This window comes from Ovis canadensis, chromosome 9 (genome assembly GCF_042477335.2).
Source record: "Ovis canadensis isolate MfBH-ARS-UI-01 breed Bighorn chromosome 9, ARS-UI_OviCan_v2, whole genome shotgun sequence".
Taxonomy (NCBI): domain Eukaryota; kingdom Metazoa; phylum Chordata; class Mammalia; order Artiodactyla; family Bovidae; genus Ovis; species Ovis canadensis.
Window position 1 is genome coordinate 49264386 of NC_091253.1, and position 16897 is coordinate 49281282.

Here is a 16897-nt window from a genome sequence, read left to right on the forward strand (position 1 = left end):
CAAATCCTGATCCAGAAGCTAGGCCATTTATATGTTCATTACACCTTGCTTCCTCTCTCCCCCGCTTTAAACCATCAGCTTCTAAGAAGTGACTGCTGAAAGTGAAAGTATACTCTTGGGGAAAAGGTGGTATTGTTTCCCATATCAGGTGCCCCACAAGAGATCAATTAAAAGTATTCTTCATTTATTTGGAATTCAGTTTTCTGATAAAGTTATTTAGAATGTCATTGCCGAGAACTAGGAAGATAGCTTAAAAAACCTTCTGAGCATCCAGTTCAGATCTCACAAAGACCATTTTCCTGATCCTAGAACATAAGGATACTTTCCTGACGGGTTGTGATTGTTATGCTGCTGTTGCTAAGTTGCGTCAGTCGTGTTCGACTCTGTGCAACCCCGTAGACGGCTGCCTACCAGGCTCCTCCGTCCCTGGGATTCTCCAGGCAAGAACACTGGAATGGGTTGCCATTGCCTTCTCCGTGTGATTGTTATGAAAACACTGTAAAAATCCAAAGAAAGTTAAATTCCCCATGTAAACTTGCCTTTGGCCCTCCAGCAACCACTGTGAAGAATTTGGTATGTGTATCACCTTGTTGAGTTTTTAAATATATTATAAACACACATACAGAGCTGTTCTCATTTTTGCTTTTCCTCCGCAGATGTCCTAAAGTACCTGTTCTTACCTTTGCCTTGACTGCAGCTTGTGAATGACGTTAATATTTGTGAACTGGAGGAAGAAAAGTCGCTATTTGACTTTTCAACTCTTTAGTTTTTAGTGCGGCTGAACTTTTAAAAATATGTTTAAGAAACACTTCTGTGTCTTTTCTTTGAATTATGTGGTTTTATCTTTGCCCTCTCTTCTACTAGTTTTCTTTAGTCAAATTCATTGATGCTTTTTGTTTTGACTTTCAAGCCTTACTAAGGAAGGGATCCCCTTTCGTGTGTATGCATTATATACATATTCTTTAAAATATTCTTCTCATACTATAAATTTATACTTCATCTGGTATATGGTCATGTAGATTATTTTCTTTAATCCCTACATAACTTGTGGCCCCACATCATTAATTAAATAAGCCATTCTTTCTTTCTTGTTTGATTTAGCCTTTGTTATGTGCTAAATCTCTATATATATCAGCCTGTTTGGGGACTCTCTCTTTTTTTTTTTTTTCCTATTTCATGAGGCAATATCATACTGGCATTTACAGTCACTTTCTAGTTACTTAATGTGTGATTGACGGTTTTCCTTTTCTAAAAATTTTCTAAATTTCTAAAAAATTTTCTGAATTTTCTTATTTTTGTATATTTGTTCTCCAGTTGAACTTTAGTCTGTTTGCCAAATTGCAAAAAATTTAGTGAGGCTTTTAAAATTTGGTAGGAAATATATTAAATTTATGGACTAGTTTGGAGACAGTTTATGCTTTTACTGTATTAAGATTAGCAGTTTATACACATAAGATGTTTTCTTTTATTCCAGCTTTTAAAATGCTTTTAAGTAAAGTTTTATATAAGGTCTTGTGCTTTGACATTATTTTTGTATTTTACGGATTTTGTTGCTATTGTAAACAGGTTTTTCCCACCATTATTACTGTTTAATTATTTTGCATGTTCTAGGTAGACATTTTGGCCTTATCTGTAAGTCAGTTTTTTCCTAGCTAATATCTATACCTTTTGTTTCTGCTAGTATCTATAGTTTTGTTTCTAGGAGTATCAGCCTTCTTTGCCACCAGTCTCTGTTTTGAACTTCTGCAGTTTCTAAGTTCCAGGAGTACATCCTTTTTTTTTCTCAAGACGGTCTAAGGAAGGCTCCTTATGGCTGTTAACTTGATACCAGCCCTGCTGTCTGCTTTGGCAGTGCCATCTGCGGGGAGGAGCCTCACCCTGCCTCCGCACCTCCACGTGCCCTGGCTCTGGCAGGGGGCCGTTTCTCACTGGGGCTGTCAGCAGCAGTCACCTCATGAGGTTGTGTCATCATTAGTTAGAAATCTTGGAGTATAGTATGAAATAATAATGCATCCATGCAAAATACTTACTGTGTGCCAGGCAGTAAGTATATGGTAACTAAGGCATGTGGTAACTTTATTTTAAATTGAAGTATAACTAATTTACAATGTTAAGTTAGTTTCAAGTGTACAGCAAAGTGAATCAGTCATACATATATACATATATGTGTTCTTTTTCAGATTCTTTTCCATTATAGGTTGTTACAAGATCTTGGGTACTGTGCTATATAGTAGGTCTCTGTTGTTTACCTATTTTAATGTAGTAGTGTGTATGTGTTTATCCCAGACTCCTAATTTATGTCTACCCCCCATCTCCTTTGATAACCATAAGTTTGTTTTCTGTGTCTGTAGTGCATTTGTATCATTTCTTAGATTCTACATATGTAATAACTCTTAATCTTGAAGAAATTTTTAGATGGGTATCGTTAATATGATTTACACATAAGAAAAACTAAAACAGAAGAGAGATAGTAACTTGCTCAGGGTCACACAATTAGTTGGTATTGATTGTTAAATACTAAATAAATGTTTACTATGCAAGGATGCAAGCACTTACTCTACAAGGATGATCACGATCCAGAGGTAATTTAGAAAGTGTGTATTTACGCTCAGAGTGTTTTGTCCTGGAAGGTTGGAAGTGAGTAAGTAACATCTGAAAAAATAAGCATCACTCCCTGACAGTGTCAGGTAAATGAGGCCTGGCCTTTGGCTCCACAGATAATTTCTCTGGCAGCCAGAATTGGCTGTTAATTGAAAATGTATCTGGGCAGAGAGGCTCAAGGGCGTAGGGGATGATGGTTTATCTCATTAAGAAAAAAAGAAAACTTTCTAAATAAGCTTCTTAAGCATACACACACACACACACACACACACAAATATATACTTAACTAAAACGATTTAAAATTTTTTCAGTCCAGAGATGTGTAAGGTTTGGGGTTTTTGTTTGTTTCTAAAATTTCTAGGACACTTCAGCTTTCAGCATTTTCTTTTGCCATATAGAATACAAAGGTAAAGCCAGCACTGGATGAACCCAGTTATGAGAAGGTAAATTGGAAAGAGTTATGTTTTTGAAGCTAAACTTGAATTCTTTGTTTCTGTTTCACTTGATAGGAAAACAGAAATCATAGTTTTTCAGTAATCAACTGTGCTTGTCAGTTTTTTCTTATCTCATTCCTGGATAATATAGTAGTAGCCTTTTAAAACTAGTTTCTTGGCTTCTTGTTTTTGTTCTCTGTCTGTTTTGTTACTAATAGGATCAGTAAGTGAAGTTAAAATGGCAATCTTTCTGTATTTTCCTGCTTTAGAAACAGTCTTGATTTTCATATAACGTGGTTTTAAAATTAGGTGTGTTTTTAGAGGCAAAATTTTTGAAGACTTTTTAAGCATCAGTAGTCTCTGTATGTACTTTGAATAAAGGGCTAAATATGCCAAAACTCAACTATGGGTTAAGTTAAGCAAAGGGATTATTAGAGTATCTAGATTATTAGGGATATTAAAGTGTCTGGAGTTTAATGTAGAATTCACAAGAGGTTGGGAACATGGACTTGGAAATGGGCAGGAGTGAAGCATCCTAAGAGGCTGGAAAGCAGAAACCATAACAGCCATCCTCCCGTCAAAGGACCGAATGTTTGCCAGTCAGTTTGAGTACCTTCATCCCTCTGCTCAGGGTGCTGGTCCTTGCTTGCCTTTGCCTACCCATCCATGGTGTCAGTCAAGGGTCTGTTTCTAATTTGCCGTTGTTTTTCATCAAATTTGACGTTACATATTGGATTTAAGAAATCTTGAATCCCACTGAGCAGTGCAGATGTTTTTGGATAGTGGTTAAAAGCCTTCCCATGGCAGTGGGAGGAAAACTGAGATTTCTCTCTGTGGCTACAATAGATTCATGAAAAGGCTTCCATTTTCTCAATTGTCTTGCTGATCTGTAGAATTTTGTACTTTAGGACATTCCTTTTAAATAGTGGGCATTTCAAAGAGCACCTGTACCGTCCTTAGCCGCTAGTTTCTTTCCTCAGCCACTCATTTTCGTGTCACTGAGTAAGCTGGTGGATTGTTGTTTTGGGTATCCTCCCACCCTGTGGCATAGACGGTATATGACTATATGCATATAGATAGGTAGATGTGTAAACACTGTAGTGGTTTTATATGAGGTTAATTGTATAGTTTTGCATTTTTCTTTCTAGTACATCCTGACTCCTAGGTCTTTTCTCTGTGCTTTTCCTGTATTTCTGAGTCTGAGAAACATACCATTAGTTTCTTTGTATTGACTTTGCCCCTAGTATGGAAAAAATAATAAAATACAGAATAAAAACTCAATCAAGTTACATATCCTGAAAGGGTAAATCACCTTTCTATCTCACCTTCCTGATCACAGTTGGGGGAATTATAGGAGATGCTGAAATGAAATTCTGGCACTGGGCAGTATGCCCTTCCCTGGGCAACTAAAAGCTGTTTTTCTGCCAGGATGACATCTGGTTTCTGGGGACCATGTGTGTCTCCCCGTCACCCTGACTCTGATCTAAATACTGAAAGAACACACTCCAAGCAGTAATGATTTGGTGTAATGTAAGTGATAGACTTCTTGCAGAGTCTCCTTCACAGCTGTTTGCTCTTCTGAAATTATCCCCTCTTTTTCTCCTCCTCCTGTTTTGATGATTGAATGAGTATTTTCAAAGATGGTAAATTCAAGGAAAAAAGCCAGAGTAGTAAGCTGATAAGTGTAAAGTTTGTATTCCCTTAACCTGCAATCCTGTCTCCTGTAATTTGCCAAAAATTATAATCATAAGTTGAAAAATATATGCAGAAAATTCATTTCAGCATTAACTACTTAGTGAAGATTTGAAAACAACCAAAATTTGTAGCAGTAGAGTACCAACTTAATAAAATGCATGTATATCTAAAGATACATAACACACAGGACTATTATGTGGCCATTAAAAATAATGGTATAGTTTTATATAATTTTTTAATTGAAAAAGTACTTTGTGGTATGGAATAATGTTTATGACATAGTGACTGAAAAGCAAATTGCAGGACAGCATTTATGTATTCCCATTTATATAAAACTGTATGCTTCTATGTGTATTTATTCATGCTGAGATGTCTGAAAATATGTTTAAACAGTGGTCATCTCTAGTGAATGAACTTGCAGATTTCTTTCCTAGTTGATAACCCATGATGGAACTAAGACTATGATGTTGAAATTCATCTGTCCATTTTAGTGATTGTTAAACCACATTAATAGTTTTTAAGAAATTGGTTCTTGAATCTCATTTCTAGTTATTTTTAATATTATTGAGCCTGCAAAACATGAAGGCCACAGTTGATGTCTACACAAGACTCAGATATCTTAGTGTTAAATTATATTCTTAGCCTATGTCTTATGAATACCTCTGCCTTAACTTATACATTTTCTAAGGATGGGAGTTGTATTTGTTAATCTGTGTATTATTTTGCATAGCATGTCCTAGAAATACCCTTTTTAAAAAAAATCCTTAAATGTGAAATACATTTCCACTAATTTGCCTAACAAAACACTTTCTGTTCTATTCAGGTGTTGAGTTTGGTGCTCGAATGATAACTATTGATGGAAAACAGATAAAACTTCAGATATGGGATACGGTAAGTATAGCGAAAATACCTTGTATGACCTCAGTAAAGTCATTTTGTAAAAGTACATTGTTGTGTATTTGTTCAGTTTTAATGTTATCTTATGACTGTTATGGTTTGTTAGACACCAGCGTTCCTGCAACCATGACATAAAATGTGGTAACAGAAAAGATTCATTTTTATCATGCAATATTTTCAACAGAGGTATGCTGGGTGTCAGGTATAGGGGAACATATTTGAGCAAATTCTCAGGCTATGGGATATAAATAGAAGTGCTCCAGAAACTATGTTTTTAAGAAAAACAAGCAGTATGTCTAAAGTATACATGTGAATTAAAATATATGAATGTCAGTACCATAGAGTCACTTGATCTGATAGTTTATTAGTTTATTCTAAAAGTGTGATCTAGTCCTGAGCACTTGATGCTACTTTGCTCCCAGTCCTGTCGTTTACATTCATTGAATGCCAGTTCAGCATCCTGTCACATAGTTTTTAATGGCAGTTTCTCATCTGAACCACGGAAAGTTATTTGCATGACTATTTTCTTTATTTTCCCATCTTCTGCATAAAAGAGAAGTACTTTATTGTATACGTTTGATATGTAGAGACCTCAAAGAGCCTTTGCTTATGTGGCTTATAACTATCACTATCACTAGAGATTAAAGCTGAGAAACATATTAAACAGTTCATTATTAACTGATTATAGAATAACCCTGAAACAATGCAATTTTTATGGAAGTTGACCATTTTCCCAAGACAAAAAGCTATTTTCCAGTGTGAAGAGTGTCATTTTGTTACATTTTGAAAATTGTCTTTACACTCTGCTTAGTAGAAGACAGCTGGATTCCTGTGTTGCCCTCTGCATCAAGTCTTTTGTGTGTTGTTTTCTTGAAGTCTATGAAGAGAATGGCTCCGCCCATCAGAACAAGATGCAGTTTCCCCCTCAGTCTCTCTCCTCAGGAAGCTTCCATAAGCCTCTTAACCTTCTCCATCAGAGGGCAGACAGACTGAAAACCACAGTCGCAGAAAACTAACCAATCTAATCACATGGACCACAGCCTTGTATAACTCAGTGAAACTATGAGCCATGCCATGTAGGGCCACCCAAGACAGATGGGTCATGGTAGAGAGGTCTGACAAAATGTGGTCCACTGGAGAAGGAAATGGAAGCCACTTCAGTATTCTTGCCTTGAGAACCCCATGAACAGTATGAAAAGGCAAAAAGATAAGACACTGAAATATGAACTCCCCAGGTCGGTAGGTGCCCAGTATGCTACTGGATGGCATCACCGACTCAATGGACATGAGCTTGAATAAACTCCGGGAGTTGGTGAGGGTGGACAGGGAGGCCTGGCATGCTGCAGTCCATGGAGTCGCAAAGAGTCGGACACAGCTGAGCAACTGAACTGAACTGAACTGATGAAGAGAATACAGCCTCACACAAATAGGTAGTTGGGGAATGGGGGGCCTCATGGGCCCTTCAGGAGTCTCGGGGACTCCCAGGGGTCCAAGTATCCCACTGTAAGCACCACTACCTTAGGGCAATTAGGACTTAATTCTTCACTGAACCCTAGTTGAGAAAACCCAAAAGGTTTAAGATGACAAACAGCGTGTCTCTAAACTAGTAAATGAAATGGAAAATACAGGGAATTTTACTGCCGCATGCCCCTGGTCTTTTTTTTTTCTTCCTAATCTTGCAGTCTCAGTGTCTCACCTGTCACCTTTAATAGCCATTACTGAAGGAAGGTACCTTGGAGAATATTCAGTCTCTCAGACTGGATTCTCAAGAACGCCGAGCGAATTTCTGAAGGCTGTCACGAGACCTAGGTTTCCTTATCTTTCCTGTGTACCACACAGTCATCCCAAAATGCGAAACCCTAAATCTCTGCCTTGCTCTGTTCCAGAATCATATATGGGACCCTGTTTTTATGCTTCCTTGTTTCCTCTTTCTGCAGTGCAGATTTATGCATACACCATTTCTTAGTGTTTCCCCCACCCCCAACTTGTAGCATCTTGTAACTTTCAGGATTTATGTTCTCTCAAGCAACGAGACTTCAAAACTGCGTAGAAAAGAGAAAAGTAAAATATGCAAACTCCCTTCTTTCCTAGAGATTTTAATTAATGATCTCTAACCAAAAGGATGATGCTGTGAAAGTGCTGCACTCAATATGCCAGCAAATTTGGAAAACTCAGCAGTGGCCACAGGACTGGAAAAGGTCAGTTTTCATTCTAATCCCAAAGAAAGGCAATGCCAAAGAATGCTCAAACTACCGCTCAATTGCACTCATCTCACGCTAGTAAAGTAATGCTCAAAATTCTCCAAGCCAGGCTTCAGCACTACCTGAACTGTGAAATTCCAGATGTTCAAGCTGGTTTTAGAAAAGGCAGAGGAACCAGAGATCAAATTGCCAACATCTGCTGGATCATGGAAAAAGCAAGAGAGTTCCAGAAAAACATCTATTTCTGCTTTATTGACTGTGCCAAAGCCTTAGACTGTGTGGATCACAATAAACTGGAAAATTCTGAAAGAGATGGGAATACCAGACCACCTGACCTGCCTCTTGAGAAATCTATATGCAGGTCAGGAAGCAACAGTTAAAACTGGACATGAAACAACAGACTGGTTCCAAATAGGAAAAGGAGTACGTCAAGGCTGTATATTGTCAGCCTGCTTATTGAGCTTCTCTGCAGAGTACATCATGAGAAACGCTGGGCTGGAAGAAGCACAAGCTGGAATCAAAATTGTTGGGAGAAATATCCATAACCTCAGATATGCAGATGACACCACCCTTATGGCAGAAAGTGAAGAGGAACTAAAAAGCCCCTTGATGAAAGTGAAAGAGGAGAGTGAAAAAGTTGGCATAAAGCTCAACATTCAGAAAACGAAGATCATGGCATCTGGTCTCTTCACTTCATGGGAAATAGATGGGGAAACAGTAGAAACAGTGTCAGACTTTTTTGGGGGGCTCCAAAATTACTGCAGATGGTGACTGCAGCCATGAAATTAGAAGACGCTTACTCCTTGGAAGAAAAGTTATGACCAACCTAGACAGCGTATTGAAAAGCAGAGACATTACTTTGCCAACAAAGGTCCGTCTAGTCAAGGCTATGGTTTTTCATGTGGTCATGTATGGATGTGAGAGTTGGACTGTGAAGAAAGCTGAACGCCAAAGAATTGATGCTTTTGAACTGTGGTGTTGGAGAAGACTCTTGAGGGTCCCTTGGACAGCAAGGAGATCCAACCAGTCCATTCTGAAGGAGATCAGCCCTGGGATTTCTTTGGAGGGAATGATGCTGAAGCTGAAACTCCAGTACTTTGGTCACCTCATGCGAAGAGTTGACTCACTGGAAAAGATTCTGATTCTGGGAGGGATTGGAGGCGGGAGGAGAAGGGGACGACAGAGGATGAGATGGCTGGATGGCATCACTGACTTGATGGACGTGAGTCTGAGTGAACTCCCTGGTGTGCTGCGATTCATGGGGTCACAAAAAGTCAGACATGACTGAGCGACTGAACTGAATTGAACTGAACCAAAAGGAAATTATTGTCTACTTCTGTATTGATAGTTTTTCTTCTTTTCCAGAAGTGATTGTTTTACAGAAACCAGTTTCCTTCCTTAGCTAATAAAACATTCTTGTGCAACCCAAATCCTTTACTGTAGTGTGAACTAAACTACTTATTTATTCTTTAATGTGTTTTTCATATGTTGTGCCTCGCATAAATGCTTTGCTTGAAGTCACTCTACATTAATGTCTACCTCCCACCTGTGGTCTCCTGTTTTTCTTACATGATAATGTTAAAAGAATCTGAAGTCAGCAGTTACATCCTCTTAAGTCTTTTTTTCAAAGTAAATATTCTTAAATTTGTCAAACCATTCAACATCTCTTCTTTCCTAGATCTTTGCAACCTTTATTTTTCTTCTCAGAATCTTCTTAAGTTTCTATATGAAATTCCCTTTAAAAACCTAGAATTAAATAGTCCCGGTTGACTTTTTCTCCATCCTTGCTGTTGACACTGCTGCTACTGCTGCTAAGTCACTTCAGTTGTGTTCGACTATGCGACCGCATAGACGGCAGCCCACCAGGCTCCCCCGTCCCTGGGATTCTCCAGGTGAGAACACCGGAGTGGGTTGCCATTTCCTTCAATGCATGAAACTGAAGAGTGTAAGTGAAGTCGCTCAGTCGTGTCCGACTCTTAGCGACCCCATGGACTGCAGACCACCAGGCTCCTCCGTCCATGGAATTTTCCAAGCAAGAGTGCTGGAGTGGGGTGCCATTGGCTGTTGACACTAAGACAGCCTAAAAATTACTGTTATTCTTGTTAATCTTGCCGTCATCCAAACCAGAAGTCTTACTCTTGCATGTAAACTTCAGAATCTTTTTCCTTGATAACAGCAGTCCTTGATCACAGGTCTAGATTTTTAAGTTGAGTAAAGTACCTGAGATTCCATGTTTGGGCCCTGGACAGCTCAGTTGGCTACTTAGAAATCCTTTTTTCTCTTTTGGCTGTCAGCTGTGTTCCATGTAGCTAGAGTTGTTAGATAAATGACTAACAATGAAACTAAAAGGTATTACTGTAGTATTGATTCTCACAAATGTTAATTTTCTAACTTTATTGGCTGTTTGGTATCATTCAAGATGACACATTTGAGTGTCTGCTATAAATAAACTTCACGATTCTGAACTGGGCTATCTGACAAGGAGATCTAAGGAGGAAAAAAGATAAGCATGTGAATAGTGTGTTCATTTTATCTAATCAATAGTATTAGACCCAAATGATCACATGAAGTTGTTTTTGGATTTGTGAGGGGGAAAGGCTAAGTATAGGCTCTGGTGGACAAGCTTCCTAGCTTTGTGAGAAGATTATGGAGCTTGGACTGGTCCTCAGAGGGAATAGATAGTGGGGAAGTAGAAGAGAAAAATTTTCAGACAAAGAGTTAAAACAGAGGCACAGAAGCAGGAATATTCAGAATATGGATAGAATACCAGTAGGAAAAAAATGGCTGTATGAATAAGACTTTTATTGAAAAATAATGTAAAATTCTAGAGAAACAAATAGAAATCAGATGCCCAAGAGGTTAGGATTTACATTCAGGGTAAGGATTTGTGAACGCTAGCTTGATGCATGTAGAGTTGTATATTAATGGAGGTAACAGAAGAGGAGGAGCAGTTAAATTACCAAACGGGTTACTACAAAAATTGTTATCAACAGAAAGGCACATAGAGAAACCAATTTGGGGGAATCTTTATATCCTTGGCTGCTTTTAGGAGTCCCTTTCTGCAAATAATGCTGTATCTTGTTAAGTTTCAAATTTCTAAAGTCTCTTTAAGCCACCATCTTAGAGTGAAGAGGATGAAAAACATCTACATATCATAAATTGATTTTCTTTTCACTTAAAACAGTATCAGTTGATCACAGTTTGGACAGGTTTATATTAAAGTGTTTTTTTAAGACTAGATTACTTTGCCTTAATATGATCAAGATAATTAACCATTGGGCTAGCTTTCTGCAGTTAGTTGTTTAGTAGGCCAGAGTATGGAATATTGTTCCTACAAATCAGGTCTCAAGAAACTTGTGAATACTGATCTTTGCTTATTACAGAGTAACCATAGATTTTAAGATGCATAGCTGCGTTCATAACAATCACTTGGAATGTTGTCATTTTTTGCTTGAATTTTTGTTTGATTTTGTAATTATGGCAAGATCCAGATCCAGTGGATTTAGTATAAAGTGATGCATAATATACATTATTTCCATATTGCAACATGTTTGTTCTTTGTAAAACAATTTAGGAGGAATGGGAATGATATACAGATATGTGCTGATCTCATAAGAGTTATTCTGTATGACCTGTAGCAATGTACGGTTAACCCTTGAACAGTGTGGGGTTAGGGTTGCCAACCCTCTGTAGTCAAAAATCTGGATATATAGTTGGCCCTTCTTCTCCATGGTTCTTCCTATCCCTGGTTCTTTCACGTCCGTGGATTCAACCAACCTCAGACTATTTTCCATTGAAAAAGTTCCGCATATAAGTGGACCCACAGAGTTCAAAACCATGTTGTTCAAAGGTCAACTATATTCATTTTAATTCATCCCACAGAAGATCCCACCAAGATCGATTTAAAGAACTTTTACATTTGCTCTTTGTATAGACTTGGGAGATAGAAGAGCTCTAAACGTGATTTTCGTCTTGAACACATAAAATACTTACCTTTTTTGTATTGTTTACCACGTAATCCTTCCTTGGTGTATATCATTCACAGTGAAGTAAATCTGTTAAAAATCTAGTCCTTAGTTTTCCCATGCTCAGCAGTTAAAGAGCAAATTCCCGTAAGACTGGCCTTTTGAACTTGGATTTGAGAGAATTTTTTTAAGCTGTGTCCCAATAAATTTTATAAAAATAATTGTAAGGAGTTTCATACTTCCAGCTAGTATCTAGTGTTTTAACCTCAAACTCTGTGAAATGAGTTGGCTCTTTTTACAGCCCTTTTATGTGATGGCTTTCTCAGTATCTAATTTATCGCAAGACATAGTGCCAGAATTACTTTTAAGTTACCAAAAGAAGGTCTCATTCTTTAGTTTCCACTGGGAGGAGTTCTTTTTTACTGAATCTTAGTATGTTAGGACCTACTGATGTCCACTCATTTAGGTGGACATCAGTATGGATGTGACATCAGGATGGAGTGATAATCGTGTGGTGCATTTGCCTGAGACATTAGAATTCATTCTTTCACTCAGCAGGCTTTCTCTGCATGTCTGGTGTGTGCCGGACCCAGTGCTAGGCCCTGGGAGGATAGTAAGAACCACAGTAACAGCACCTGAGTATTACTACTAAAACAGGGCAGAACCTGAGCTGTCCGTGTGCATTCTGAGGGTGGGATGGACTGAATATTTACGCTGGAAGATCAGAACTCAGAATGCAAGGAGTTTCTAGATTTTTAATTAAAAAATTGTGAAAACAGGCTTGGTTGTGTACTTAATTTACATGCCATTTTTTTCTCAAAGTTTGAAATGATTGAAAATGAAGTTACTTTCGATAAGAACTGCCTCAATTTTAAACTCAGAGGCAAAAGGCATATCCCACACCAGCCTTTCTTAAAAAGCAGAACACTAGTGCCACTAGTAGAAGAGAGAAATTAACTAGTATCTCTGAAGTCTGTTTTCACAAGTGGGTATTAAGATGACTTTTATGCCCTCCTGCCTTTTGACAAGCATTATATATCAAATACAGAGGAAATTGATTAAGTGTAGAGAAAAGAATTTCATAAATTCAGAACCGTTTTCTGTTTTTCATAATAAAATGATTGCTCAAAGAATTCCATCTGATCGCTGTTGAAAGCTCACTGCAGTTTATGATATAACTGGTAAAATCTGCATCCTTGGCCTTCCAACAACCTTTATACCAGCAGATGGTGGGCGTAAAGATGTCATTCATCATTTATTTACAATGGACTTTATTTATTCTAGTGTCAACAGCTGCCCCAGGGAGTGGGTTATTGAATTCAAATGTGAGGCTCTGGGTTATTTGCTTCCTTTCAAATTTGTCTTCAGAGCTTAGTTGCTAGGAGTCCATTCTGTGTTCTAATAATGATTCATGTATTGTGAAGCCATTCAGTAAATTGGGTTGTCAGGGATTGCCAAAAAAGGTTTCGAGGTCTTGTTTTGGGGGGTGGGGGGTGTGGATTGCATGTGCGTCTCGTTGACTTGAGCAGTAGTGGTATGATGTGACTTTTTCCTAAGACCGGTGAAGTTAGGATTTCTTCTTTTCCTTTATGTACTCTCTCCCTGTCCATATATTCCACATTTGAATAATAAGAAATCGTAGAGGACTGCTTATTAAAGGCAACTCTCAACCTTTTCTTCTCTCCTCACAGGCGGGGCAAGAGTCCTTCCGTTCCATCACAAGGTCATATTACAGAGGAGCAGCAGGGGCTTTGCTAGTGTATGATATTACAAGGTGAAAACTTGCAGATTGTTTCGCTCAGTGGTCAATGCAGAGAATTTTTCTAAGTATCAGTAGTAAAAGTATAACTTTGCCTTTTTGTCCTGACTGCTTGACTTTAAAACCTGTGTATCTTGAATTAAATTTAAATTTCCTACAGAAATCTGTAACTTAGTTTCTCTCTTATATAAATAAGCATTCCAAGTTGATCAGTTTGGTAATGATATTTATACATTGGAATTTCCTGAAGTGAGGTTACATTTAATTCCTAAACTGAACTAAAGTCATTGAGCCATGACTCCAGATACTGTACTTAAAATCTGTTTCTTGTTTCATCATTGCATATGGCTAAAAATAATCTTTAATGGAATGTATACTGTTCACTGTATAGCACTAGGGAAAATACTTTGAAAATAGTCATCAGATTATCATTTATGTTTAGGAGAGACACATTCAACCACTTGACAACCTGGTTAGAAGATGCCCGCCAGCATTCCAATTCCAACATGGTCATTATGCTTATTGGAAATAAAAGGTAAAAAGACTATATCTTTAAATCTTTATTGCATAATGGTGAAGATGGATAGCTGTTTATGTGGTAACTGTTAAAGTGCCTGTCTTGTACATTGTCCAAAATATAAGTAATTGATTTCTTAAATGATGAAATTTTTAGAATATAAGAGGTTTCTTTTGGTTTTTAAAATACAGATCATAAGCTTTATTGGAATTTATTATTATTTGAAATAGTTTTTGTTGGAAGGTGTATTTTAAAGAATATTTTTGTGGAGTTTTATCTGATTGAAAGTGAAAGTGAATTCACTCAGTCGTACCCGACTCTGCAACACCATGGACTGTAGCCTTCTAGGCTCCTCCGTCCATGGGATTTTCAGACAAGAATACTGGAGTAGGTTGCCATTTCCTTCTCCAGGAGATCTTCCAGACCCAGGAATTGAACCTGGGTCTCCTGCATTGTAGGCAGATGCTTTACTATCTGAGCTACCAGATCTGATAAGTAATTTAAAATCAAACCCACTGATTTGTTTGCTGGCTAAGTTCAGTATTATCCAGAATACTTGGCAATAGAAATAAGGATCTGTGTAGAACTCAGAAAAACATTTTTTCCCTTTTTCAATGATTTAATAATATGTATTATATGAGTTAATGCAATACATGGATTAATCAGGTGTATTTCTCCTTGAAGGCCGAAGCACTTTTATTAATAATATTGCTTAATAGATACCATGTTTAGTACTTTTAAGCCTACCTCTAGGACTTACATATTAGTGTCATCTTAATATTGTTTTTACAATCTTATTTTACTTTATATCTCTAGGTATTGTTAATTACAATGAATGTCCTTGTATTTATGTTTTTAATGATAGTATAATACATCAGAAAACAGTTTCTTGACCATAGTTTCTATAAACTTTAAAGAGTGTAGGAAATTTTTCACTAATTTAGTAGAAAATTACAGTGGTAACAATTAAAACTAGTATTTTAAAATTGCTAGATACAGAATTCATTCATTCTTCAGGTTTATAAAATAGTATTAAAAGATAATATTTTTAGAAATGTAAAAGCATGACTGTTACATGGTAATGAACCCAACAAAGCTTTTATTTATTTTATCCACTAATGAGGGAACCAGTAAGATAATACAGTTGGTTCAAAAGAGAACTCAAAATATCACACGTTGATAATCAAATAAGGAATGCTGAAGTGAATTTACAGATGGATACAAAACTGCACAAAATTGACAGACTGATAGCTGTATCCCACCAGGGCTCAGCGTGCATTTCCATGGGCAAGAATTACTTGCATTAGTGGCTGTTTTTCGTAGGTTAGTTTCTTTTTAGTATGTCTACAATCCTTGAGAACTTGAGGGTTGCAGTTAAAGCAGTGCTCAGAGGGAGATTATAACACAAAACACTTTTATTAGGGAAGAATTTCAAATCAGTAACCTAAACTTTACATTAAGATTAAAACTAGAAAGGTAAGAGCAATTTAAACCTAAGGTAAACAAAAATAAATAAGGAGGTTAATAAAAAGAAAACCAGTAAAACTAAAAGCTAGCTCTTGAGAAGACTGAGAAAAGAAGACATACAGTATCAATATTGGGAATAAAAGAGTATCATCACCACAGATCCTTTAGATATTAAAGGGATAGTAAGAGAGTAGTATAAACAAATGGATTGGGGAGATGTTGGTTAAAGGAGTGCAGACTTGTAGTTAGAAGATGAGTAAGTTCTGGGTGCCTCATGGACAGCACTGTGATTATAGTTAACAGTACTGCACTGTGTACCAGGTGTTGTGAAAGGATCTTAACCATTGTTACCATAAAATAAAATGACACATGATGTGATGGAAGTGTTAGCTGATGCTACAGTGGTAGTCATATTGTGTTATATAAATGCTTCAAGTCAACACATTGTATCCCTTAAACTTACAGTGTTATATGTCAACTGTGTCTCAAAAAATAAGTAATCCCTAAACAATTTTAAAAATATATATTTTTCACAGCTGTTTGATTCCCCAGTTCTAAACTGTAGTTACCATAGTCTTTGTAAACTTCCTCTATTAGATGACTGCTTTCTTATCTGTAGAATCTTTTAGTCCAATGGAGAGAGATACCATGTTCATGGATTGGAAAATAAATATTTTTAAGATGTCAGCTTTTCCCAAATTGATCTGCAGATTCATTGTAATCCCAATCAAAATGCTTCAGCCTTTTTTAAGCAGGTAGAAATTGACAAGCTGATTTTAAAATTTTTTTAAAAATGTGAAGGTCATAGAATAGCTAATATTGGAGGATTTGCTGGTTTCAGTAAAGTGACTTCAAGATTTATTGTAAAACTACTGTAATTCTGATATTGGCATAGATAGACATAGATGAGTGAAACAGAGTGAGAAATCAGAAGTCAGTCTATACATATATAGTTTGTTTTTTGATAGAGATGCCATGGTTCAGTAGGAGAAGAGGTAATCTTTTCTTCAAATGGAGCTGGAACAATTGAATAGCCATGTGCAAAAGATTAACCTTGATCCGTACCTCACACCATATACAAAAATTAACTGGAAATTGATTATAGACCTCAATGTAAGAGCTAAAGATATTTAAAAAAAAAACTCTAGAAGAAAGCATATTAAATTTTAGGGATTCTGATTTTGTCAAACATTACTTACATAGAGAATGATCAACTTAACAAGTATTGGCAAGGATTTAGAGGAAATTGAAACTCTCATCTGCTGGTGGGGATATAAAATCATACAATGATTTTGCAAAACAATTTAGGAGTTTCTTTAGAAAATAAACACACATTTGCTATACCACTTAGCCATTTCACT

At 36.9% G+C, this 16897-nt stretch overlaps 1 protein-coding gene across 3 annotated transcripts in view; it reads left to right on the forward strand.

Annotated features, from left to right (window-relative positions):
• RAB2A (RAB2A, member RAS oncogene family) overlaps positions 1-16897 on the forward strand; it is a 65460-nt gene that overhangs the window by 28008 nt on the left and 20555 nt on the right. For all 3 annotated transcript variants that reach the window (XM_069600080.1, XM_069600081.1, XM_069600082.1), the window contains 3 exons: positions 5554-5621; positions 13485-13567; positions 13995-14087. In XM_069600080.1, coding sequence (XP_069456181.1) covers positions 5554-5621; positions 13485-13567; positions 13995-14087 — 244 coding nt within the window. The remainder of the gene's footprint in view (positions 1-5553; positions 5622-13484; positions 13568-13994; positions 14088-16897) is intronic.